Source organism: Mastigoproctus giganteus, chromosome 12, assembly GCF_048544385.1.
Source record: "Mastigoproctus giganteus isolate SK-2022 chromosome 12, ASM4854438v1, whole genome shotgun sequence".
Classification (NCBI taxonomy): Eukaryota; Metazoa; Arthropoda; class Arachnida; order Uropygi; family Thelyphonidae; genus Mastigoproctus; species Mastigoproctus giganteus.
In genome coordinates, this window is record NC_143586.1 from 13,499,228 (window position 1) to 13,525,867 (window position 26,640).

At 37.1% G+C, this 26,640-nt stretch overlaps 1 protein-coding gene across 2 annotated transcripts; it reads left to right on the top strand.

The window, feature by feature from the left end:
• The first annotated feature begins 3,820 nt into the window (after positions 1-3,820).
• Positions 3,821-25,813, top strand: LOC150076715 (uncharacterized). Of its 2 annotated transcripts, XR_016547726.1 has the most exons (3): positions 3,821-4,158; positions 16,173-16,407; positions 25,623-25,813. XR_016547726.1 is itself a non-coding variant. In XM_090386725.1 (2 exons), the coding sequence occupies exons 1-2, from the start codon at positions 3,856-3,858 to the stop codon at positions 15,412-15,414; spliced, it is 309 nt and encodes a 102-aa protein (XP_090242851.1). In that variant the 5' UTR covers positions 3,821-3,855; the 3' UTR covers positions 15,415-15,438. The 2 variants fall into 2 exon arrangements, 1 of the variants encoding a protein (XP_090242851.1); XM_090386725.1 differs by lacking the exons at positions 16,173-16,407; positions 25,623-25,813 and adding an exon at positions 15,409-15,438.
• The last annotated feature ends 827 nt before the right edge of the window (positions 25,814-26,640 follow it).

Below are 26,640 nucleotides of genomic sequence, written 5' to 3' on the forward strand. Positions count from 1 at the left end.
CCCTTCTCTGTATGAGTACAGAGAAGGGCAACAAGGTTAGTGAATGGAACAAAGGGTTGCTATTACAAAGAAAGGCTTAAGTTTTGCAAATTACAGTGTTTGGAAACTAGGCACTGGCAAGGTGATCTGATAGAGGTGTATAAAGCCTTGAATGGTTTGAGCCTGCTCAATGCCAATGGGATTCTGCTTCTTGCTCAGAATAATCACCTGAAAGGGCATAACAAATTGAGGAAAGACAGATGTAGGATAGATGTGCGGAAATTTGCCTTTAGCCAGTGGGTAGTTGGTTGGTGGAACAGACTTCCATTCCTTGTTGTGGAAGTTGATAGCCTAAATAAATTTAAGGCTCAGCTGGACAGGTATTTCGAATGAATGGAGGGGTGAAGTGGAAGTTTTTTTTTGGCTGCTGCTGCATAAGCTTGCTTTCTTGCATCATATGCCTCTACTAATGCTAATGCTAATATTCCCATTCTTTCCTTCTTTTTCACACCTACAACTTTTCTTATTTCTGCTATCCTTCCCCTATTAGTTTTTGGCATTTTGTGTAAATTTACACTTCCATCTTTGCACTATTTTCAGACCCATCAATTCCTCTATACATACATATACTTTTGCATCCATTACTGCTTCTTTGCACATTCAGATACATCTGTCATATCATTCTTATTTTTATCTATCAGCTAACACTTCTTGTTTAAACTCATGTTTATATTTGCCATTTCATATATATAAACATATATGAAATAGTATATAAACATATAATGAAACATATATGAAATAAACATAAATGCCAAATGAAATTTAATAAGAAAATAGAATATAGGTATGCAGAGTTAAAGTATACCTATTGAGCCATAAGGCCAAATATTTAAGTAACCTAAGTTGGACTTCAGTGTTATACCCTATAATTAAACACATTATTAATAATAAAATATAATAAAATAATAATAATAATAAAATAATGAAGAAGCAAATTACTGATAAAGGATACACTGAATGCCACATTGACAAGGCACCACTCAGTATATCCTATCAATAATTGGCTAAGGCTATATGTTTCTGTTTGCTATTTGCCATTTTGTGGTAGATGACTTTCATCAACCGGTGAAATACCACCACTTTGCTTATTGGAGGCTTGAAGTGGTGAAACCCATGTTTAGTCTCTAGAGCGAAGTTTCCGGAATCCCCCTCTCCCCATACTTCTCCTTCAACCCATGCACGGTACTCTAAGTACTATAGGTTTTGATACCTTTTGTGTTTGGGGTTTTCATAAAAAAAAAAAAATAAATACTCTAAAATTATAGCAGCAGCAGCAATCTATGTGAAATTTAACAGCAAACTGGCAGAATAATAGCTAGCCCAACAGATAGCAGTGAATCAAAAATAATGAAAGTGAGTGCCAACTATAAATTACATGTGGGTTTATTTACTAGTGAAAAATAATTAAGTAGTAAAAAGGAAAGGCTTATGCCGAATTAAGGTGAAAAGGAGGAAGAGTAAGGATAGCAATAGCACCTCAGTTTCCCTCAAATTACTCTAATAGATTTTGAGGTATAAAATTTGGAGTTAGCAAGCAGTAAGCAAAAGCAAAGAAAAAGCATATTAGAGGTACTTCAGAATTACTGGGAGCGTAACTGCCCAACCCTTTAGTAGGGATCCTGGTAATAGGAATTTTTCCCAATAAATTTTTCTATCTCCCCTTTTCTTGGACTTATAACCAAAGCATCCCACCCTTATCTGATGCTTGCTATTACTCCATATATTAATCTAATCATTTTTGCTTTACAGTTCCCTTCTATCTAATTCAGACTATAATTTTGTTTAATTCATTATATCATATAGGATATTCCCATTCTTTCTCTCTTTCTCATTCCTTCAATATCTCCAATTTCTGCTATCCTTCTCCTATTAGTTTGACATTTTGTGTAATGTATGCCTCCATCTTCACACTTTTCAATAGATTTGTTACTTTTACCTCATATATATAAACTTTTGTATCTTTTCTGCTGCTTTATGTGCTCAAGTGCAACTGTCATATTATTTTTATCTCTCTATTATCACTTAATGTTTTGCCCCATTTTTATCCTTATTTCATATTTATTATATATTTTTTTGATAAGGTTATTGTGTCTGTGATTTTTTTTTCTTATTACTGCTTGCCATCCCCCCCCCAAAAAAAAAACAAACTGATTGGCAGAAAAAGGCACCATGAGCCCACTATTGTTATGGTGCTTTTTGCATCTAGATGGTTAGAGTTGGCTCAAAATGATAAATATTTAGGATATGGATATGAAGGTTTCTCTGTAGTGTAAGCAGATAGGATCAGATAATCAATAGGATAGACCTTTACCAGCAGTGAGAAGGATGTTATTATTCCTCTTTATAAAATGATGCCAAACTCATCTGGGATACAGTATTATATTCAGGTCTGAAAGCTTCTAAAAGTTCATGTCCTAATAAAAGGACATGAACCTCCCAGAAAGGGTACAAAGGAGTACAACTAGATTGTTTGTAAATGTTAAGGGTTGTCCCCTATAAGGAATGTTTCAGAAGTTCTGGCCCACAGAACCTGAAGAATAAACACTTCAGGATGACCCAATAGAGGAGTTAAAGGAATAAGAAGAATGAATGAGGAAGATATTTTCATACTGGCAGATGAAACAAGAACAAGGGGACACAAATATAAAATTTTCAGAAGTAAAGAGATTAGATCTCATGAAGTTTACCTATGGGAAGCACATTGTTGATCGTTGGAATCAGTTGCCTCCCAAGATAGCTTGAGTAGAGAGGCTGATGAAGTTTAAGGCAGAATTGAATTGTTATTTTTTATAAATGAGAAAATGGAATGGGGATTGACTTAGGTTTTTTTGGCTGGTGTAGAATAAGTTGTGCAGTCAGATATGAAGTTTTCTGAGCAATGCAAAAAGGCTGCAAGAGTAGCTCATGGTTTCTTGTCAATGATATACAGGAATTTTTGTTAGCAGGGATAAGGAGGTGATTGTCCCCTTGTATAAGGAAATGGTCAGGCCTTGAGTACTTATACAGGTCTGGAGGGCTCATTTTAGGAAAGATATAGAGCTGCTGGAACGAGTTCACAGAGATTGGTGAGTGGAACAAAGGGTTGGTGTTACCAAGAAAGGCTTAATTTCTGCAAATTGCAGCTTCTGAGACTAGGCACCTGCGAGGTGATCTAAATGAGGTGTATAAGGCCTTGATTGGATTGAGCAAGCTCAGTGCTAATGAGATTCTTTCTCTTGCTCAGATTACCCACCTGAGGGGCATAAATTCAAATTGAGGAAAGACAATTGTAGAATAGATGTGTGGAAATTCTGACCCTTAATGAATAAAATAGCCAGTGGGTGGTTAATAATTGGAACAAACTTCCATATGTTGTAGTGGAGGTCAGCAACTTAAATAAGTTCAAGTCAGAACTAGACAAACATTTGGAATGAATGGATGGGTGAAATGGGAAGGGGTTTTTTTTGGCTGATGCTATATAAGCTTGCCTCTTTGCATCATATGCCTCTACTAATGCTAAGTTTGTTTCCTTGCAGCATTTGACCTCATTATTACTATTACTATATTTAATGATTATTGGCAAACATGATAGCTTTTTGAGAGCAGTCTAACAGCTAGTACAAAAACACTAATAATATTAACAATCTTATTAGTATGCAAAGCTAAATTTATTAGAAATGAGGACTTAATCACCTAAAAATATTATTTTCACAGGCTCCACTGATTGAAATAAAGATGGAATTGTATGATGATATAGTGTTTATTCCACCCATTTATATTGATGAAAATGGTAATCTTCTCAGTGAGTTTAAAGCAATAATTGAGGATATTTTCAAAATGGCTGCTCACATGAATCAACTGATTGTAAGTAAGGAAGAGGAGTCTCCTAGAGGTGAACAAGAAACAAAGCTTAATGTAGATATTCAAGATAGTAATGCAGGTCATCAGGATGATGAAAATAATGAAACGGCAAATAAAGAAGGTACTATAAGTTCTTCAGAAGAAACTGAAATGAAAGGAAATGCAAGTTCTGATATCAGTGATAAAGGAGAAAATGAAGGTGAACCTCCAAAAACTGATCTTCAGAATGCAGAAGAGCAACTGCCAGAAGAGATAATCACAGAAATAAGTGATTACCTGGTAAGTTTTCCATTTTTCCATATTATCTAAACAAGTATCAGCTCCTCTCTCTCACTCACATACAGAGTGAGAGAGAGAGAAGAGCACCATGCACATTAATCAATTTACCTGTAAATAATACTATAAATTGCTTCAATGTGTATATGTGTATTTATACAGGTGTAGCAGCTATATAATACACCTTAAAGATGCAAGCTTCTCTGGCAGTATGGCCATCCTTTCCCCAGAGTACAAATGGAAGAATAAAAATAACCCTTAATCTGACCCTTAATGAATAAAATAGCTTTACATGTCACAATTTAATAAGAAGGATTTCATTTGGTAATTGACTTACATTCAGGAGTGAGCAGGGTCACTCCAAAATGAACTGAGCCAGCACACTAAATTATTTGTAAATTTTTTAGAGGTTTATAGACCGATTGCTAAATATTACAGCATATTTCTAATTATCACAAAATAATCTCAACACAAAATTATAGGTAATGAACTTTGTTCTTTCACCCTTTATTTATCTGTCCTTCACTTGGAAAGGAGGTCTGCATCACAGCTGTTCTTTTTATTCAATGAGATGATGTAGAATTCCCCAGGGCTATTCCAGATTTATCAAACATGTTTTCTTACTTTTTAGCGTATATAAACTATGAACAATAAATTATTTTATACTTGTTTAGAAAAATTTTTTAATGCTTACTTTATAAAAATCCATTGATGTTGGTCATTTTTATGGTTTTACTGATTTCTCAAACAGGTGATTTGCCGAGTGGTGTCTGAATGGTGACTAACCCTAGGTACCCTTTTCCGAGAGTCAGACTACTTATTATACTTCCCTATGCAAAGAGGAAAACCCATGATTACTATATTTTCTTACCTGTCTTTTTTATATTTTATTTTATTGTTTACATCTTTCTTTATACTTTTTATTGTTATTTTTTATTTATTTATTATATATTTTTTATATATAATTATTATTATTTTATTTATTCTTTTATTAGTATTGCATTTGTCACTATTATTTTTTTTAAAAATATATTCTTGTTTTTTTTTTTTTTTTTTGGCTGTTGCAGTGAAAGCTTGCAGTTTCCTTGCACTATTATTACTAATACTACAAGCATGGTATCTGCATTTTAAAAACTGAATCAGTGTGGCTTTCTTCCTGGTATGCTGGAGCTGTCTCATGTGAGCCATTTGTTAATGATTTGCCAGCACACACAAAGTTCCAGAAAACAAAACATTCCAATTCTATTTTCTGGAACAGCCTTCTTTACATGCATTTCCTCACATCTGGTGAGTATGGGCTTGTCACACTCAGGATCCTGAGCTGGATATCATCATTCTTCTCTTTCTTGGTGATTCCCTTCTAGTTCTCTTTTTCTCTCTCTCAGGGTAACTCGGGAATTTTTTTTTTTTTTTTTGGCTGGTGCAGCATATAAGCCTCAGGCTTCCTTGCACCATATAGCTAATAATAATAATAATAATAAAAAATTCAGACCTATAGAAATTTAAATCTAATGTCAACAAGTGTCTTCTATCTTCTCAGCCTTCAATCCATGCTTGGTAGAAAGTACTACCAAGTATGTAACGGACATGGGATAGTATTAGATACCCCCAGCTGAAGTTGCAAATGAACTCAACAGTTACTTTGCATCAATATTTACAGAAGAAAAACCCTTTGTGTCAATAAGAAATTATGGGAGTGAAGTTGAAAAAAAATTTAATTAATGATGTTGAAATTTCACATGTTTATTTAATGAAAAAACTTTCAAGCCTACAGGCTAGTAACGTTCCAGGGATTGATGACATATACCCTATGTAGCCAAGTGGTCAGGAGCGGGAGTGCAGTAGCACGCATTCTTTGAGTAGATCAGGTTCAAGCCCCCTTACTGCTCAATATGGTCGATCTGCCAACCCGCACTGGACCAGCTTGGCAGATTATGGTCCATTTCCCTCAGCATGTATTGTTGAGGAGGCTTCCATCCTTCAATGGGTTGATAATGGCTGCAGTTTAACTTTTTTTTTTTTATCCCATAATTTTAAAGAAGGTGGCAAGTGAGTACATTAAACCATTGAAGCTAATTATGGGAGCATCATCTGGAATCCAGAGTTAGATTTTCCAATCTAACTCTGGATTCTGTTAGATTGGAAAAGTGCCAACATATCTCCAATACATAAGGGCAGTTCTAAGAGTGAAGTGGGAAATTACCAGCCAGTCAGTCTAACTTCAGTAGTAGGGAAAATCATGGAGACAATGATCAAGGGTGGAATTCAGGATCATTTAGATAGAAATAGAATTCTGAAGAATACTCAGCATGGCTTTGTAAAGGGAAAATCATGTTTAACTAATCTGGTTAGCTATTTTGACAGGGTCACTCAAGAGCTGGACTGAGGGAATAATTTCAACTTTGTTTATTTGGATTTCAGCAAAGCATTTGACTCAATCCCACATGAGCAGTTTCTTTATAAGTTGGAACAGGTTGGAATCACAGAGAAAATCCTTTGATGGATAACTGGATGGCTTCAGGGCAGGAGGCAGAGAGTTACGATAAATGGTTATTCCTCAGATTGGGTTGATGTAAGAAGTGGAGTTCCACAGTATTAGGACCACTGTTGTTTTTGATTTTCATAAATGATATCGATGAAGGAATAGAAGGCACGATGTTTAAATTTGCAGATGATGTAAAGATTAGTACAGTAGTTAATGATCACCACCAAGCAGAGCTTCTTCTGAATGACCTAGATAGACTTCAGGGATGGTCAGAAAAATGGCAGTAAGTGTAAGGTATTATATCTGGGGAACAGTAACCCCAAAATAACTTATACCACACTTGGAATACTGTGTTCAAGTATAGAGACCGCACCTAAGCAATGACATTGTGCTTCTTTAAAGGGTACAAATACGGGTAACTCGGCCGGTGAGATTGGCAAAAGGGCATCCTTGTGAGGAAAGACTTCGAATATGTGGTTTGCAGAGCTTGGAAACTCGACACCTTAGAGGGGATTTGACTGAGGTGTTAAAGGCTCTGAGAGGCATAAATAAAATGAATGAGGGCAAAATTTTCACAGTTATAAATTATTCTAGAACTAGGGGACATAATTTTAAGTTACGGTAGGAGATGTTTAGACTGGATTGCAAGAAGTTTCTTTTAGCCAGTGAGTTATAAATTACTGGAATAAATTACCTACATGGGTGGTAGAGGCTCACAGTTTGGGGAAATTCAAAGGTCAGCTGGATAATTACCTATGGGAAGAGAGAAACGCATAGGTTGTCTATTTCCTTTTCTCTTATTAATTATATATATTTTTTTAATTTTCTTATTATTATTATTTATTATATTATTTTATTTATTTTTTTTTTCTTGGATGGTGCAGCATAAGCTTCCTTGCACCATGTGGCCATTGCTAATACTAATACTATTTGGGAAATTTAAAAAAAAAGTTAGTGCAAAAATTAGATTTATACATAGCCATATAAAACCATATAAAAGCAGGTTTGCATGAAATGGCATCATTATATACAACAGTTCTATCTGGGTTGGTGCACATACTTTGCTACTTGGGAGGGGCTACTAATTCAAAATGCATGAATAGGCAATTTGTTGTGAAGAGGTGCACATATAAGATGTTGTATAATCATGCCTAAATAGAGAATTCTAAGGGAATTCTCTAAGCTTCAGAAGGGACCCAAGGTAGAGCCTGAAATGTCAGGCAATTTCCCTCCTCCACATTATCTTTTCTATGTAATTTGCTAATTCTTAGAAAATTTCACATGTGATAATGTATGCAGTTTGGTATTATTTTCTATGCTATTTCTACTCCTGTGAAACATGCATGCCCTTCCTGTGATACATATTGAACTTCAAGTTATTTGTTACTGAGTTTCATTATTCCAGTACACCACTTAGTTTGTTTTTTTTGACCGAATTTAGTACCCACTTTTCTTATAAACCCAAGAAAAACAGATGTTGACAGCTCACTGATAATTAATATAATATCTCTTATTAAAATTTGTATGCTATGTGCAGTGATAAATGGTTTTCTGTACCTTTAGTTAACTGACAAATCAACAAGTGCACCAAACCCCAGCAAAATTGTACTCCCACATTAAACAATGATTATATTAGCTGGTATGAATCAGAGGGTATAATTCATCAGTTTGAAAAAGGAAAAAAAGGTTACTTACATCCATGTACAGGGTCCAGTCACATCATTATGACCACCTACCTAGTATCCAGAATATGTGCTTTTTGCAGCATGTACCGCAGCCAGCCGCCATGGGAGGGACTCAATAAGTCCACAGAAGGTTGCTACTGGTATCTGTGACCATACAGACTGCAGTGCACCCTGGAGTTCCTGTAGTTTCCTTGGTGGAGGATCCGTCTGTCTGTCTGATTTGTCGATTGAGGTGGTCCCATAGATTTTCAATTGGGTTAAGATCCAAGGAATTTGGTGGGCAAGGGAGTAGCTTGAAGTCTTCATCGTTCTCCTCAAACCACTCGTGGACAATTCTGGTGTCATGGCATGGCACATTGTCTTGCTGATAAATACCTTCACCCCCAGGGAGCATGGTCAACATGTACGGGTGTACCAGATCGGTGACGATCGATAGGTAACCATTTGCATTCAGGGTATCAATGGATCCATCGATACCCTTCAGAGGTATCAATGGATCCAAGCCATGCCATGAAAACATTCCCCAGACCATAACGGCGTCCCCACCAGCCTGTCTTCAGCCAACAATCATGTCTGTTGTCAGAGGTTTCTCGCCTAATATGCCACTGTCAATCCACCCAGTAGAGCAGAAACCGTGACTCATCGGAGAAGGCCACTCGGCCGGGGTCCAGTGTCGATATTGCTGTGCAAACTGACGCCGTTGTTTGCAATAAATGGCCATCAGCATGGGTGCTGTCACCAAGCATCTGCTCCAGAGCTCAATGCACAACAGGGTTTGCTGCACTGTCATGTTGGAGACCTTTCTGGTGGCCCCATGGTTCATTTGGACAGCCAGTTGAGCAACAGTAGCACATTGATCGGTCCTGACCAACCGTTTCAGCTGACGCTCACCTCTGGGATCAATGGTACATGGGGCTCCACAATTGGCATGTTGGGTCGTCAAAACTATCCCATTCGTCCAGTCTTGATACACTTTCACCACTGCAGCACATGAGCATTTCACAAAGTCTGCTGTTTCGGAAATGCTGGCACCCCTGGCCCAATAAAAATTTTTTTTAATTTTTTTTATTTATTAATTATTATTATTTAGTTATTTATTTTATTTATTTATTTATTTTTTGTTTTTATCATTGTTTTGTTCGGATTTTTTTTTTTTTTTTTTTTTGGCTGGTATAAGCCATAGGCTTTCTTGCACCATGCAGCCGTTACTAATACTAATACTAATAGCCAGTGATCATGCCTTTTTCCAGGTCTGATAGGTCGCGTGCTTTGCCCATGCCAAAGGCTGTTACTGTGTTCACTGATGCCGAACGTCAAGCTTTATATGCTTGCAGTGTGTGAACTTGGCACATGCACTGTATGATTTGTTAGGGGTGTGTGTGTGTGTGTGATGTCTGCATTGGGAGGTGGTCATAATATTGTGACTGGACCTTATATTACTTAGCATTAGCATTAGTAGAGGCATATGATGCAAGAAAGCAAGCTTATGCAGCATCAGCCAAAAAAAAAAAAAAAACCTCCAATTTCACCCCTCCATTCATGCCTATCCAGCTCAGCCTTAAATTTATTTAGGCTATTAGCTTCCACAACAAAAGATGGAAGCCTGTTCCACCAATGAACTACCCGCTGGCTAAAGGCAAATTTCTGCACATCTATTCTATAACTATTTTTCCTCAATTTGAAACTGTTCCCCCTCAGGTTCTTACTCTGAGCAAGAGGAAGAATTCCATCAGCATTCAGCTTGCTCAACCCATTCAAGGCCTTATCCACCTCAATCAGATCACCTCGCAGGTGCCTACTCTCCAGGCGCTGAAATTTGCAGAACTTAAGCCTTTCTTGGTAAGAGCACACCTTTGTTTTCCTCACCAATCTTGTTGCCCTTCTTTGTACTCGTAGCAACTCTACATCCTACCTAAAATGAGGCCTCCAGACCTGTACACAGTATTCTAGGTATGGCCTCACCATTGCCTTATATAACAGGATAATCACTTCCCTGTTCCCGCTAGAAAAATTCCTATATATCATTGACAAGACTCCATGACCTGCCCTGGCAGCCCGTCTGCACTGTCAGCAAACTTCATATTTGACTGCACAGTTACCCCAGGTCTTTTTCACTTTCCACTTCCCTGAGTGTAGTACCACAGAGTTGGTATATTTCACTTTGGTTATCGCTATCCATATGCAGTACTTTGCATTTGTCAATGTTAAACTTCAGTTGCCACTTCTCAGCCCATTTTTCCAACTTATCTAGATCCAGGTGGAGTAGCATACTGTCTTTACTGTCGTTAACAACCATGCCAACCTTTGTATCATCCGCAAACTTGGACATTAAACCTGATATACCTTCATCAACATCACTGATAAATGTACAAAACAACAATGTGCCCAACACCAAACCCTGGGGAACTACACTAAGCTGTTGTCCATTGATTACCACTCTCTGTCATCTCCCACTCAACCATCCCTTTATCCATTGTAGCAACTTACCCTTAATGCTTCTCCAATTTGTACAGCAGTCTTCCAGCTTTGTGCAGCAGTATTAAAAGCTTTCCTGAAATCCAAGTATATGATATCAACATTATTTTTGGCAATCAGTTCCTTTGTAACCACATCATAGTATTCAATCAAATTGGTCAGACAAGACCTCCCTTTAACAAACTCATGTGTCTCAACTATTACTGCAGTCTTAGATGATCCTGCAGTGCTTCTTTAACCAGTGATTCCATTATTTTCCCCGGAACACAAGTTAAACTAACAGGTCTGTAGTTACTTTTGTCACCTTTTGAACCCCTTTGTGAATTGGTGATACATTTGCACACCTCCAGTCCATGGGAACCTTCCCTGAGTTCAAGGAAGCTCTTATAATTATGACTAAGGGTTTGCTTACTTCCTTTGCTGCCTCCTTTAATATAACTGGATAGATCCCATCCACCCCAGGTGCCTTCCTTATATTTAACTTCAACAATTTCTCCTCCACTTTGCGCTCAGTTATTATAAAATCACTCAGTTCCCTGTTAGCGTTTGATAAACTTCTGGCACTCCCCTCATTGAATGACTCCTCATGTATGAATGTAGATGCAAAATACTCATTCAGTTTATCAGCTACCTGAGCATGATCATCAACAGTCAACCCATCTATGTTAATTGTTCCAATCTGATTCATCCCTTTCCTTCTAGAGTCTACATAAGTAAATAACTCTTTGCTGTTTTTCTTTGCATCCTTTGCCAAAGATTTCTCATAATCTGCCTTCGCCTGCCTAACCTCCTTTTTGACTTGATTACAGACTAGTTTATACCTGCCATAGTCTTCTGTGTCACCTGATACTTTATATGCATCCAATACATTCTTCTTCTCTGCCCATGAGCCTCATTAATTCAGCTGACATGCATTTAGGCCTAAACCTTGAACAGTATTTCTTAGTTGGAATGAAAAGCCTAGTAGCCTCCAAAATTAAGTCCCTGAAGGCTTCCCATTTAGAATTTAATGTTGGTATCAGTTGATCCCACTGTTCAGAATTTAAAAACTCTCTGAGACCTCACCTTTACGAAAGCAAAAGCCCTTCCCTTTAGTCTTGATGGTAGTTACATCTTTAAGTAATTCTCACATCAGTACATTGTGATCACTGTCACCCAGTGGTTCCTTTTTCTGCAAATTCTTAATGCATGAATAATCACTGCTGATAATCAGATCAAGAGTATTACTCCCTCTGGTTGCCTCTCGAACATGTTGCTGTAGAAAACAGTCATTCAATAAATCCACAAAAGTCTTGCTAGTGTGTGAGTGACCATCCCACAAGTTCCAGTCAATATCTGGAAAGTTAAAATGTCCCATTATAATAAGACATTCTGATTTACTGGCCCACTCTATTTCTCTGCACAATTGCTCATTATACTCATCAGATTCATTAGGCCTGTAACATACATCTACTCTCATTTTTCCTTTCCCAGTGCTTATTTCACACTAAACAGACCCAACACTGCATTGTCCACCAACATCAATACAATGCACTTCCTTAGCTTAGATTTTATGTGTTTCTTATCTGACAGCATAACCCCTCCAACTTTCCTGTCCTGCCTATCCTTTCTGTCATTGTGTACAGAAAGGATAGACAGGACTTCCCAAATTCCAATTCTGCACTGCTTATTAGCATTAGCATTAGCATTAGTAGAGGCATATGATGCAAGAAAGCAAGCTTATTCAGCATCAGCCAAAAAAAAAAAAAAAAAAACACACCACTCCCATTTCACCCGTCCGTTCGTTCGAAATACCTGTCCAGTTGAGCCTTAAATTTGTTTAGGCTATCAACTTCAACAACAAATGATGGAAGTCGGTTCCACCAACCAACCACCCGCTGGCCAAAGGCAAATTTCTGCACATCTATCCGACATCCGTCCTTCCTCAATTTGAATTTATGCCCTCTGAGGTGATTATTCTGAGCAAGAGGAAGAATCCCATTGACATTGAGCATGCTCAAACCATTCAAAGCCTTATACACCTCTATCAGATCACCTCGCCGGTGCCTAGTCTCCAGACTCTGTAATTTGCAAAACTTAAGCCTTTCTTCTTAAGAGCAACCCTTTGTTCCATTCACTAATCTTGTTGCCCTTCTCTGTACCCGTTCCAGCAACTCTACATCCTTCTTGAAATGAGGCTTCCAGACCTGTATACAGTACTCAAGATGTGGCCTAACCATTGCCTTATACAAGGGAATAATCACCTCCTTATGCCTGCTAGAAAAATTCCTGTATATCATTGACAAGACACCATAAGCTACTCTTGCAGCTCGTCTGCACTGCTCAGAGAACTTCATATCTGCCTGCACAATTACCCCCAGGTCCTTTTCATTCTCCACCACTGTCAGTGTAGTACCGCAGAGTTGATACGTTGCTCTGGGGTTACTGTTTCCCATATGTAGTACTTTACATTTGTCAATGTTAAACTTCATTTGCCACCTCTCAGCCCATCTGTTCAACCTTTCCAGATCCTGTTGCAGCAGCATAGCGTCAGTAGTGTCCTTAACAACCCTGCCAACCTTTGTATCATCTGCAAACTTGGACATTAAACTTGATATCCCATCATCAATATCATTCATAAACACCGAAAACAACAACGGACCCAACACTGAACCCTGAGGAACTCCACTAATAACATTAGTCCACGTTGAGCAGTGTCCATTGATTACCACTCTCTGTCTTCTGCCACTCAACCATCCCCTTATCCATAGCAGCAATTTGCCTCCAATGCCACACTGCTCCAATTTGTGCAGCAGTCTTCCATGTGCAACAGTATCAAAAGCCTTTCTAAGATCCAAATATATAATATCAAAGTTATTCCCTGCATCCAGTTCTTTTGTGACTACATCATAGTATCCAATCAAATTGGTCAGGCAAGACTTCCCCTTAACAAAACCATGCTGCGTCTGAGCTATAACTGAATTCTTGTCTAGATGATCCTGCAGTGCTTCTTTAACCAGTGCCTCCATTAATTTTCCTGGAACAGAAGTTAAACTAACAGGTCTATAATTACTTGTGTCAGCCTTTGATCCTCCTTTGTCAATTAGGGTTACATTTGCACATCTCCAGTGTCTGTGTGACACTGGAGATATCTGTGGTTATATCTGTGTGACACCACATTTCTGATATCCTAACAATATCTGCCTTTGATGTCTTGACTAGCACTTCAAGCTCATCAAATTTATTAACTATACTACTAGTATTGGTGTACATGCAAGTATACATTCACCTGTTCCTACCCTAACACAGCCCATGTATTTACTTGTTCCACTATGACTCCCAGCAGTACTGGAAATCTCCATTACCTTGCTTTCCAGGCTGCTATTCATTATAATAGAAGCAGTGCAAGAATCACTTTTGCCTCTGCCTGCGGCCACTGTTAACCTTTTAGTCTGTGTATCCCCCAAAGCTAGCAGTTTTCCGACCCCCCAACACTGCCTTGATAGCATCAGCAAATATTCTGGCCCCCGTTTCTATTTAAGTGTACCCCATCCCTATAGAAGCAATCTCTCCTGTCAACACTTAATCTTGCTTCCTTTTATTTTGCATGTAAATTAGGTAATTATTTCCATGAGTGACCAAAGGGAGAAACACTTCATTATCATACTGAATGAATATTAGAAACTATTAAAAAATGATGTAAGTCGGTTCCAGTTTATGCTTACATCATGAAAAACAGTAGTTCTGATTTTTTGAGGAAATAACACTTACACATTACTATAATTATTTTGCAGAGGCAATTTTTAAAACTTTTAAAGTTTAGCAAACCAACTTTTTTAAGCTGCTACTAAGGAATATTTTTGGATTAACCCCAGGGGCACACATTTGGTGGGCACACATTTGGTGGGCTTGGCACACCCAGCGTCCTGTGCTGGATATCATCATTCTTCTCCTTCTTGGTGATTCCCTTTTTACTCACTCACTCTCTCTCTCTCTCTCTCAGGGTAACTTTGGCTGGTACAGCATAAGCCTCAGGCTTCCTTGTATCATATAGCTAGTAATAATAATAATAATAATAATAAAAATAATAACCTTAAGGTTAGTGGTATATATATTATTTCAAGTGTAGTGGTGTAGTTCAATAGTTTTGCTATTGTGGATACCTACCTATGTACAAAGTACTAAAATACAAACATGGCATCAGCTCATCACAAGTAAAAGTTTATTATCTGTAGAATGCAGTCTGAACAGTTTTTTCCTACAACATCTTTAGAAGAGCATTGCTAGGCAAAAAAAATAAATAAATAAAATTAATGGAAAATTTGTCAATCAACTTAGTGAAACTACAAATTCTGGGCACTCCCTCCAGATTGTTGAATGGTCCTCCATATAATCTTTAACAACCATAACAAACCAGTCATCCCCCCCCCCATAGTGGCAGACCTAGTAGTATGTTAGTTTTGCCACTGTTAAAGATTCAGTGGATTTGTTACAAAAAAAAAGTTGTTCCTTTGAAATTTGGTACAAGGAAAATAAGATTTTTATGGATTTTAAATTTTTGAATTTAAAAGTAAAATTTGAATTACCTTTTGAATATAAAAGCTAACTAAAATTGTTGTCAATTATTAGAAATGAGAAATTGTACTGAACAAAGCAACCAGTCACACAGTTGAAGAAAAAGAATATGATGAAACTCTTGCCATTTATTCCCCCTGTGTGCTACACCAACTGAGGAAGCAGATGAGAGGGGTCCCCTTTAGGTTTACATGATGAAGAATAGGTTTAAAAGACATCAGACAGAATTTAGTTATATTGTGTTTACCTTTCTGTTTTATTCAAAAATATTTTTCACTATTTCAGTGTTGTCTAATATGTTTTGCTTATCATCATATGTCACACAAAAATGAATATAAAATGTTATATTTTATTCATTGCTTTTTTTTATAAATTTAAACATGTAGTGGTGTAAGCCATAAAGATATAAAAAAACACATTTTTTAAATGTTTTTAATTTTAATCATAAGCTTCTATGATATTTTAGTCTTTTACTATAACAATGACAATTATTAAAAGATTTATCTTGTTTTTGATTTTGCTATGATGAGGTATTAAGAGAGTGTAAGAGTGGTACTTGAAAGAGTGTAAACTTGACTTGCATCACTCTGATTCTCACTTGCTCATATAGAAAGTATCAATTGGTATCTAAAACATGGTAGGATTAAACCTAAAGCTTCCATGTAGTGATGTTGGCAATAAATGTGTTAAATTGCCAATATTATGTGTGGAAATTATATAGTGAAAAATTTTGTTTTTATATCATATATCCTCTCCAACTAGGATGAAATGGAGAATGATTCTGAATTAATTCAACTGAAAAAAATATTACTCAATAGAGTTGAACAAGGAATTCATGAAATCGTAGAGTATTCTGAGAAATTCGATAAATATGCTGATTTGTGGACTACTGATAGAGATGAAGCAATTGAGGATTTTGTGTTGAATGGACCACCACCATCAACAGCAGATCAACCAGTAGTAGAAGAAGAAGATGATGACTTTTTGGCCATCAAACCAACAGTTGCTGAAAAAAAAACAGAACCAGCTACAGAAACTGATTTCAAAGATGCAGTAAGCTTGCATATGATATTATATATCCAAATAAATAAATTATGTACATATTTTTACTCATTTTAATGAAATCTGAAGCTTACCAAAATTTTTGTAAAACATCATATCTAACTTCGTATATTACATCTATTAACAGATTACACTAACCTCCAGCTTTTAATGGGGGAATGAGAGAAATGGAGACTGAGTTTAGAAAAACAAAATTTATTACCTGAGCGGCAAATATTCATTTTAATGATGCAGCAATTCTGTGGAATAAAAAGTTTTAAGTAAAAAGTTTTTTCTCTATATATATAGATCAAAATTTTGCTCCACTTATCTCTAATGGCAGTGAATTGTTTATTCACAGAAGTTGAGTATCTCAAGGTGCTTCAGTTGTTTACATAATAAAGATTATTTAATTGAATTAATATTAAAGATTATTTAATTGAATTAATATTAAAGATTATTTAATTGAATTAATCTTTGGAGACTGGTGGAGCAGCTCTTCTGTGGCATTGTCTTCAAACCCATCATTTACAGAATTCTCATAATGCAGTTATGCCAGAATGTCAGTATATGCACCAGAATTCATAGGTGCATTTACAAAATCCAATGAGCATAGGCTAAAACACATGAAACAGGCCAATGTCTATCATGTTATTATCTATCATGTTATAGTAGGGCACCCTGCATAAAATTGGCCTTTAGACTTATCTCAAGGTGCTTCAGTTGTTTACATATTAAAGATTATTTAATTGAATTAATATTAAAGATTATTTAATTTAAGATAATGTGAAGTGGTGAATCTGTTTGGACTGATTCACCACTTCACATTATCTTCTACTACTTCTACTAACCTTGGTGATTTCATTTGTTTAAAACTAGGATAAAACTCCCTTTTCAAGAGGAACTCACAGTTAAGGGATTTTGTCTTAAGTATTAAAACTATAGCATTGACATCACCAAGTTGGTTCTGTCTTCAGATAATAAAACAAATGCATTTATTCACCAAGTTTGTATCTTGAATATTAAGATTATAATGTTTAATCATGACAAATGAAAACCTGTTAGCTGCAAAATACATATGACTGTTGTTTAAAATCTAATGCAATGAATATTTTTTTAGAGAGAGCATACCCTCCCAAGTAGCAAAAAAACATCACATGAATAAACGCACATATGAGGTGTGGCTATTAAACAACAAGACTGTTACAAAAAAATAAATATAATGAAATATTTCAAACATTACAAGTTTTTGCCTTCAAAATAATTTCCTTGGGCTTGCACACACACACACACACACACACACCCACCCACCCACCCACCCACCCACCGGTGAAATACCACCACTTTGCTTATTGGAGACTTGAAGTGGTGAAACCCATGTTTAGTCTCTAGAGCAAAGTTTCCGGCATCCCTCTCCCCATACTTCTCCTTCAACCCATGCACGGTACTAAGTACTATAGGTTTTGATACCTTTCGTGTTTGGAGTTCCCATAAAAAAAAAAAAAAAAAAAAAACACACACACACACACACAGTTCATACATTTCTTCCAAGCACAGAAACATTTCTGTAAGCCCTTTTAACACTTTTTATTTTGTTTATGAATGTCTTCAATGGACTGAAAATGGATTCCCTTAAGTACACTTTTCAGTTTAGGGAAGAGAAAGTGACAAGGGGCTATATCTGACAAGTATGATGCCAGTATAGGGATTTGTTTCTTTAGCCAGAAACTAGCCAACAGAGAGTATGTTTTGTGCTGGAACATCCTTCTTTCCTTACGCAATTCAACTCTCTTCCTTCAAATTTTTTCAAGCATCCTTGCCAGAACTGTTATGGGCCTATATGACAGCTTGAAGGACAGGGTGGATGCCCTCAAAGGATCTAAATTGAGGGGCCCATCAAGCTCTCAGCTCCCAACTTCAACACCAGAGCTTGCACTTGATCATCATGCAACACAGTGGCAACCCCCAAGGCAGAATATGCTAGTCCCACAGGATCTAGTAGTTGTTGATGACTTTATTGTCAGGGAAATGGGGAACATGGGATGTAAAAAGGATAGGTGGAACAGGACTAGGGTATGTCTGCCAGGGGCAAAGGTTGATGATGATGTAGAGCGGATATCATCTTTTAAGTGCACAAAAAAAGGTGATATTGTTGTACACGTTGGCATTAATGATATTAAGAGTAGGATACCAGCGGAAGTACTTAACAAGTACAGGTCACTGTTGAAAAAAAGCCGTGAATTAGGGTTGAATTTGAAAGTATCTGCAATTCTGCCCAGACATGATAGGAGGGAGTATATGAAGAGAGCCTTGTTGATCAAGTCGGCCCTGGAAACATTGTGCAAGGCTCAAGGGGTAGAATTTTTTTCAGGCTGGTCTCTACTTGTTAACAGGAGAGACTGCTTCTACAGGGATGGGATACACTTAAATAGAAAGGGTGCAAGAATATTTGCTGATACTATTGAGGCAGTGTTAGGTGGGTCAGAAAACTGCTAGCTTGGAGGGATACATGGACTAATAGATTAACAGTAGCCACTGGCAGAGGTGAATGTGATTCTTGCACTGCTTCTATTGGAATGAGCAGCAGCCTGGAAAACAAGATGCAGGGTATTTCAGAGACCGTTGGGCGTCATTACAGTACAAGTAAACACATGGGTTGTGTTGGGTAGCTAAGAATAGGAACAGGTGCATGTATACTTGCGTATACACCAATGATAGGAATTTGGTAAATAAACTTGAAGAATTTGAGGTATTGCTCAAAACATCAAAGGCAGATATTATTGGGATCAGAGACGTGGGGTCACACAGATATAAGGAATGCAGAACTGGAATTTGGGGAGTACAATGTGTACAAGAAGGATAGGAAGGGAGGAGGGGTTATGCTATTAGTTAAGAAACACATAAAATCCAAGGAAGTGAAGCCAGTTGACATCGCTAGACAGTGCAATGTCGAGTCAGTTTGGTGTGACATAAACATTGGGACATCAAAATTGAGAGTAGAAGTGTATTATAGACCTAACGACTCTGATGAGTATAATAAGAAACTGTACAGGGAAATAGATTGGGCCAGTAAATCAGAGAGTCTTATAATAGGGAATTTTAATTTCCCAGATATTTACTGGGAAATTTGTGGGTTGGTCACTCACAAACTAGCATGGCTTTTGTGGATTTATTGGATGATTGTTTTCTACCTCAGCATGTTCGGGAGGCAATTAGAGGGAGTAATACTCTTGATCTGATTATCAGTAGTGATTAAGAATCTGCAGATAAAGGAACCACTAGGTGGCAGTGATAACACTATGCTGAAGTGGGATTTACTCAAAGAGGTAACTACAATCAGGGGTAAAGGGAAGGGTTTTTGCTTTCGTAAAGGCAACTATGGTGGTCTGAGACAGTATTTAAATTCTATACGGTGGGACCAACTGATGATGTTACCACCAGAATTCAAAATGGGAAGCATTCAAAGAATTTATCTTGGAAACTACCAGGCTTTACGTACCAACTAAAAAATATTGTTCAAGGTTTAAGCCTGAATAAATATCAGAAGAACTAATGAGACATATGGCAGAGAAGAAAAATGCATGGGATACATGTAAATAATGGGTTACATGGAAGCCTATGATAGATATAAGCTGGTCTGTAACCAAGTCACAAAGGGGATTAAGCAGGCAAAGGAAAATTATGAGAAATCTTTGGCAAAGGATGCAAAGAAAAACAGCAAAGAGTTGTTTCCCTATGTAAACTCTAGGAGGAAAGGGAAGAATCAGATTCATCCACTGAATATTGATAGTTCAACTGTTGATGATCCTGCTCCAGTGGCTAACAAACTAAATGAGTATTTTGCATCTACATTCACACATGAGGAGTTATTCAGGGAGGGGAATGTCAGAGGCGAGTTAAACTCTGGCAGTGAGCTAGATGATTTTGTAATAACTGAGAGGAAAGTGGAGGAGAAATTGTTGAACATAAATATAAAAAAGGCACCCGGGGTACATGGGATCCATCCAGTTATATTAAAGGAGGCAGCAATGAATAAGCAAACCCTTAGCCATAATTATTTGGACTCAGGGAAGGACCCAGTACCCATGGACTGGAGATATGCAAATATGACCCCAATTCACAAAGGAGGATCAAAGGGCGACACAAATAATTACAGACTTATTAGTTTAACATCTATTCCAGGGAAATTAATTGAGTCACTGGTTAAAGAAGCACTGCAGGGTCATCTAGACAAGACTTCAGTTATAGCTCTACACAGCATGGTTTTGTTAAGGGAAAGCCTTGCCTGACCAATTTGATTGGATACTATGATGTGGTCACAAAGGAACTGGATGCAGGGAATAACTTTGCTATCATATATTTGGATCTTAGAAATGCTTTTGATAATGTTGCACATGGAAGACTGCTGAACAAATTGAACTCATTGTGGACTAATGTTATTAGTGGAGTCTCTCAGGGTTCAGTGTTGGGTCCGTTTTTGTTATTTGGTTTTTTTTTTTTTAGGAGCATTAGCAACTAAGGCAATATTGCTCCAGGGATATGCGGTGGTCATTCCCTGACCTTTCCGCATCCTCCATATTTGGTGGTCACGGGCTCGAACCTCGGTGTAATCAAGAAGTGTGTGCTACGCACTGCTGCTCCTGCCCACCTGGCTACGGAGGCACCTCCATTTTTGTTTTCTGTATTTATAAATGATACTGATGATGGTATATCAATCTTAATGTCCAAGTTTGCAGACGATATGAAGGTTGTCAGAGTTGTTAAGGACACTAATGACAGCAGTACGCTGCTGCAACAGGATCTAGAAAAGTTCAGCACATGGACTGAGAGGTGGAAAATGAAGTTTAACATTGACAAATGTGAAATACTACATATGGGAAGCAGTAACGTATCAACTCTGGTACTACACTGACAGTAGTAGAGAAAGAAAAGGACTTGTGGGAAATTGTGCAGGCAGATATGAAGTTTTGTGAGCAGTGCAGATGGTCTGCAAGAGTAGCTCATGGTGTCTTGTCAATGATATACAGGAATTTTTCTATCAAGGATAAGGAGGTGATTATCCTCTTGTATAAAGCAATGGTCAGGCCACACCTTGAGTACTGTATACAGGTCTGGAGGCCTCATTTTAAGAAGGATGTAGAGCTGTTGGAACGAGTACAGAGAAGGGCAACAAGGTTAGCGAATGGAGCAAAGGGTTGCTCTTATGAAGAAAGGATTAAGGTTTGCAAATTACAGTGTCTGGAGACTAGGCACCTTCGAGGTGATCTGATTGAAGTGTATAAAGTCTTGAATGGTTTGTTCATGCTCAATTCTGATGGGATTCTTCCTCTTGCTCAGAATAATCACCCGAGAGGGCATAAATTCAAATTGAGGAAAGACAGATGTAGGATAAGTGTGCGGAAGTTTGCCTTTAGCCAGTGGGTAGTTGGTTGGTGGAACAGACTTCCTTTCTTTGTCGTGGAAGTTGATAGTCTAAATAAATTTAAGGTTGAGCTGGACAAGTATTTGGAACGAACGTAGAGGTGAAATCGGAAATGAGAGCTTTTATTTTTTCTGGCTAATGCTGCATAAGCTTGCTTTCTTGCATCATATACCTATGCTAATGCTAACTTCAGTGTTGTATGTTTGATTGATGATTTGGTGGGACGTATTCAGCCATAATAATTCCTTTAATATCAAAGAAAACAAGAAGCATGGTTTTCATTTTTGATTTTGACATTCTTGATGTTTTTTGGCCTGTTGGATTGTTTTGTCATCCATTGCACTGACTGTCAAAATTTTTTAGTACCATCTTGGCATACACTTTTTTCATGCCTAAATTGTCAAGTAAGGACTCTGAGACAAATTGTCTCAGAGTCCTTACTTGGTTCATATATTCATCAGTTTTCATGGATACCAGAAGACTTGGTCATTCATCCATTTTCTTCCACATTCTCTCTTTTTTCTAAAAATCTTTCATGCATTCAAACATGTGAGCTGTTGACATAGTATTTTCCCTATAAACTTGATGTAACAATTCATAACTTTCAGTTGGTGTTCTCTTTAGTTTTGTTAAAAATTTGAGGTTGATTCATTGTTTGATTCTTTTGTTTGTCATTTTTCCGGCAAACAACAAAAACACATGGTAATGAAACCCTCTCTCGTTGCAAAGTGAGTGAGCGTGTTGGAACATGACTTAGCAGACAACTAGGGACCTGCTCAAGATCAACTGCATGTGCTAAGATCAGCCACTAAACATCAAGCAGATGGTGCTTGGTGTTTAGTGGCTGCACATGCAGTCTCGTTAATAGCCACACCTTATATATAATGTTTCTTTTCTCGTTACAAAATGCTGTACACTTTTGTGACACTAGGTGATCATACCAAAATGGCTGCCCCACTTGAACTGTGGAAAAATGAAAAAATGCACACAGTTATCTAATTTCTCCATGCAAAAGGGCTAAGCTTACAGAAATTCATCAGAAACCGTGAGTTATATATGGCCCAAGGGAAAAAGGTCCATCTTTTGTGTAATCAGCAATGCAGCACCCCACAGTACAGTCTTCACTTGGAGTGAAGACTGTACAATTTTATTCAAACCCTTCATATTGGTCCCTCCATGAGGCTCTCCCATAAACTCAGGAAATAACTGATATTAAATAATAATTTTTAAAAACTTAACAAAAAAATTAATAACAAAACTGGCTAGTACAGAGTTTACTGAGAGGTCTGTTTTAACATAATTCCTTTTGTTTTTCTACTTCCTAGACTTCCTGCTCTTGGAAGTTTGGGAAATGGCAAAAAACAAAGAACATGGGGTAATTGAGTGGTGGGAGGTAAAGAAAACTCATCATCAGCTGTGAAAGATATGCTATAATCTGTTATAAATTTGCTCTCATAGCAGATACCTTTGAGGAATGAGGGTTTCCTGTAACTGGAGAGAAATGGAAGTGAAGCTTCAGGTCTGAAAAGAATTAGCTATTTAGAGGAGGTGGGGGAGAACTACTCTTATTGTGAAAATACAACAGAAATACCAGGCTGGGAAAGTGAAGTTGCCTCTCACACCTTCTTTGAAGGGTCACATTGTTGACTCTTAAAGGTGCAAGAAGCACCATCAATATTCCCAACCTTGTATTTCTGTTGTAGTTTCCTGTATTGTCTCAGTTTATTGTGCAGTTAACGTATTAAGTTTTATGGCACTCACATGTCAGCTTATAGATGGAATCCCTCATTTTTTTTTCAAGGGCAGAGGAAAGAAAGTGCCAAATCCTTCCTTGGGATTTATTTTAGTATTTGTAGTGGCATATGATGCAAGAAAGCAAGCTTATGCAACAGCCCAAAAAAAAAAAAAAAAAACCAGATAGGGGTCTATTCCAACAATCAGATACTTTCTGGCTGAAAGCAAAATTTCACACACACACATATGGCAACGATCCTTATTTATTTTCTCATTATGCGCATCATCACAAAGAATTGATCATGTCAATTCTCACCTATTTCTAGTAAAATATGTGAGAGTTTTGTCATCAGTACTGGCACAATAAGACACAGGTGATTTTCCCTATAAAGTATCTTCCCTATAAACTTCCCTATATGCAGGGTTATGAAACTCGATTAGAATTTTATTATAATAGGTATCTTAAAATGGTTTGCTGCAGTTATCAAAGCAACTCAATGAGTTTTTTCTCATGCAGTTGGAAAGCCTTGATCCCATCAAGCGTTGTGACAGTACGGCATTAAAATGGCAACGGTGCAGGAGAAGGCAGTGTGTGTGTGTGTGTTATGGCTATGGGGTACCAAATCTCCAGTGATTGTAAAGAGATGTTGTCAATGGGAATTCCAAAAAGATCCACCTACGGAACAATCAATGAGGTGAAAACAGTTTCGAGAAACTTCCAGTGTTCTGCACCAGAAAAGAGCAGGCTGGCCTAGGGTGCCTGCAGATAAAGTTTCAGCAATTCAGGAAGTGTCTACAAAATCTTTGAAGTGCTACAAAATCTACTTGCTGGGAAAGTCTGCAGCTGCAAATACTGCAAGCAACATTCCACAGGATGGTTCCCAAGAGATTGTTTACAAAGTGCAAATCGTCCAGGAAATTTTATATATTCAGGGTTTCAAAAGCGATGGTCAATAATTTAAAGGTGAACTGTACAGACTACAATATGCAAAAAAAAACCTAGTAAACATGGGTCCTTTAAGTGAATCGTTTTCAAGATATTGCACATTTCTGGTTGGGATCCACCACTGATAGGGTGAACTGTGCAGAGTTGGGATCCACCACTGACTTGTTTGTTTAGGTTAGGTTATGCTCATTCTCTTCCTTTTCCCTTTATCAATACTCTGAGACGTAGCAGGCATACTAGTACTTGTCAAAGGATAGTCAACCTGGAAAGAGGTTACAGCAACGAAGAGTATGCAGACATGCACTTCATGTATGGTAAAGCCAACAACAGTGCACTCGAGGCTTCACGTTTGTACAAAGAAGCATTTTCCTGCTAAAGACAGCTGAACAGGTGCACATTCATCAGGATACATCAGTGCCTTAGAGAACATGGGCACTTTGCACATGGAGTACAAACAGGTAGGTCCAGAAGCATAACACCTGATGTTGAGGAAAGGGTATTAGAAAGAATAGAACAAAATCCAGGAATTTCGACAAGGAGGGTTGCTCTGCAAGAATGTGTACTGAGTCATAGCAGTGTGTGGCAAATTTTACATTGGCAATTACTGTACCCCTACCATATCCAGCATGTACAAGGTCTCAGCACTACAGACTACTCTCCCAGAGTGCTCCCATAGTCAGTGGCAGATCTTAACAGAAAATGTCCATTATCCCCAAAATGGTTCATTTGCAGCACGATGTTCACTCAGACTTTTTTGCTTATTTTAGTTTGTACTTTTCGCCTTTAAATTATTGACCATCATTTTTGAAATTATTGACCATCATTTTTGAAACATCCTGTATATATGAAATTTCCTGGACATTTTACATCTATTTTATACATGTACATTGTAATTTTATAAATATACTGCTGAATAAATCCTTTTTTTAAATTATTATCATGTGATTATGCATAAAAGTTTTATTCAAATGCTGTTTGGAGTATTATATTAATGAATTTCTAAAGTGCTTACCATTTTTTTAAATGATGAAAGTTTTAATTACTGCTTTTTATTACTATTTGTAATTTATTTCATTATTTTGCATTGCAGTTTCTATAACTTTTGTAATTTTAAATTTAATACAGATCCAAGCACTCGACGGATTGATGCTAGATGTTGACGACATACCATCAGTTTATGTGATACAAAGATGGATTAAATTAGACTTGCTTATGTTTAAAGTAGCATTACGTAACTTGGTAAAAACATGGAGCAATGCATATAAACAGAAATATGGTGAGCTGAAACTTTTGGGTACATTTGATGTAATCAAAGAAGAGGAGTTTGACTAAATATCAATAAATACTATAATTTTATAAGTTAACAATTACCAAAACTTTTTCACTTAATTATTTTTTATGTGTGCTGTGTCATTATATAGTATCATATATATTAAATTTGGTATTTTTTGCTTTAAACATACAAAACTATTCTAAATAAAGTATTTTCATTACTTTTAAAGTATTTTAGATTTCTTTAATTATATTTTTTTTATTTATTTTTTTTCTTTATGAAAACTTCAAACATGAGAGGAATTAGAACTTATAGTACTCAGTATCTTCTGTAGACTGTAATTTTCAGGAAATGCAAATGAAGGAAGGTTGTTCCAGAAAACAGCAGTTGAATGAATAAATGAGGAAGATGAAAAGTTTTTGTTTTGTTTTTTTGTTATTTGGTTTTTAGGAGCATTAGCAACTAAGGCCATATTGCTCCGGGGATATGCGGTGGTCATTTCCTGACCTTTCCGCCTCCTCTGTATTTGGTGGTGACGGGCTCAAACCCCGGTCTGATCAAGAAGTGTGTGCTACGCACTGCTGCTCTTGCCCACCTGGCTACGGAGAAGATGAAAAGTGAAATCAGTATTATGAATGCATGTGGGCAAGCAAAATATATTCATTATAATGAAATTTTATTGCAGTGAAATCCAATAAAAGAAAATGTCAGACCAATAACGTACTCTTACAAAAAAGGTTTGTTTTCAACAGGAAGTAGTTGTGATAAAAAGTTGAAACAAGCACCATGCATTACTCTTTTTCAACAGTTGCTGGACAAAGAACTCAGGGGAGGTACTCATGGACTGGAAATGTGAAATTTTCACTCCGT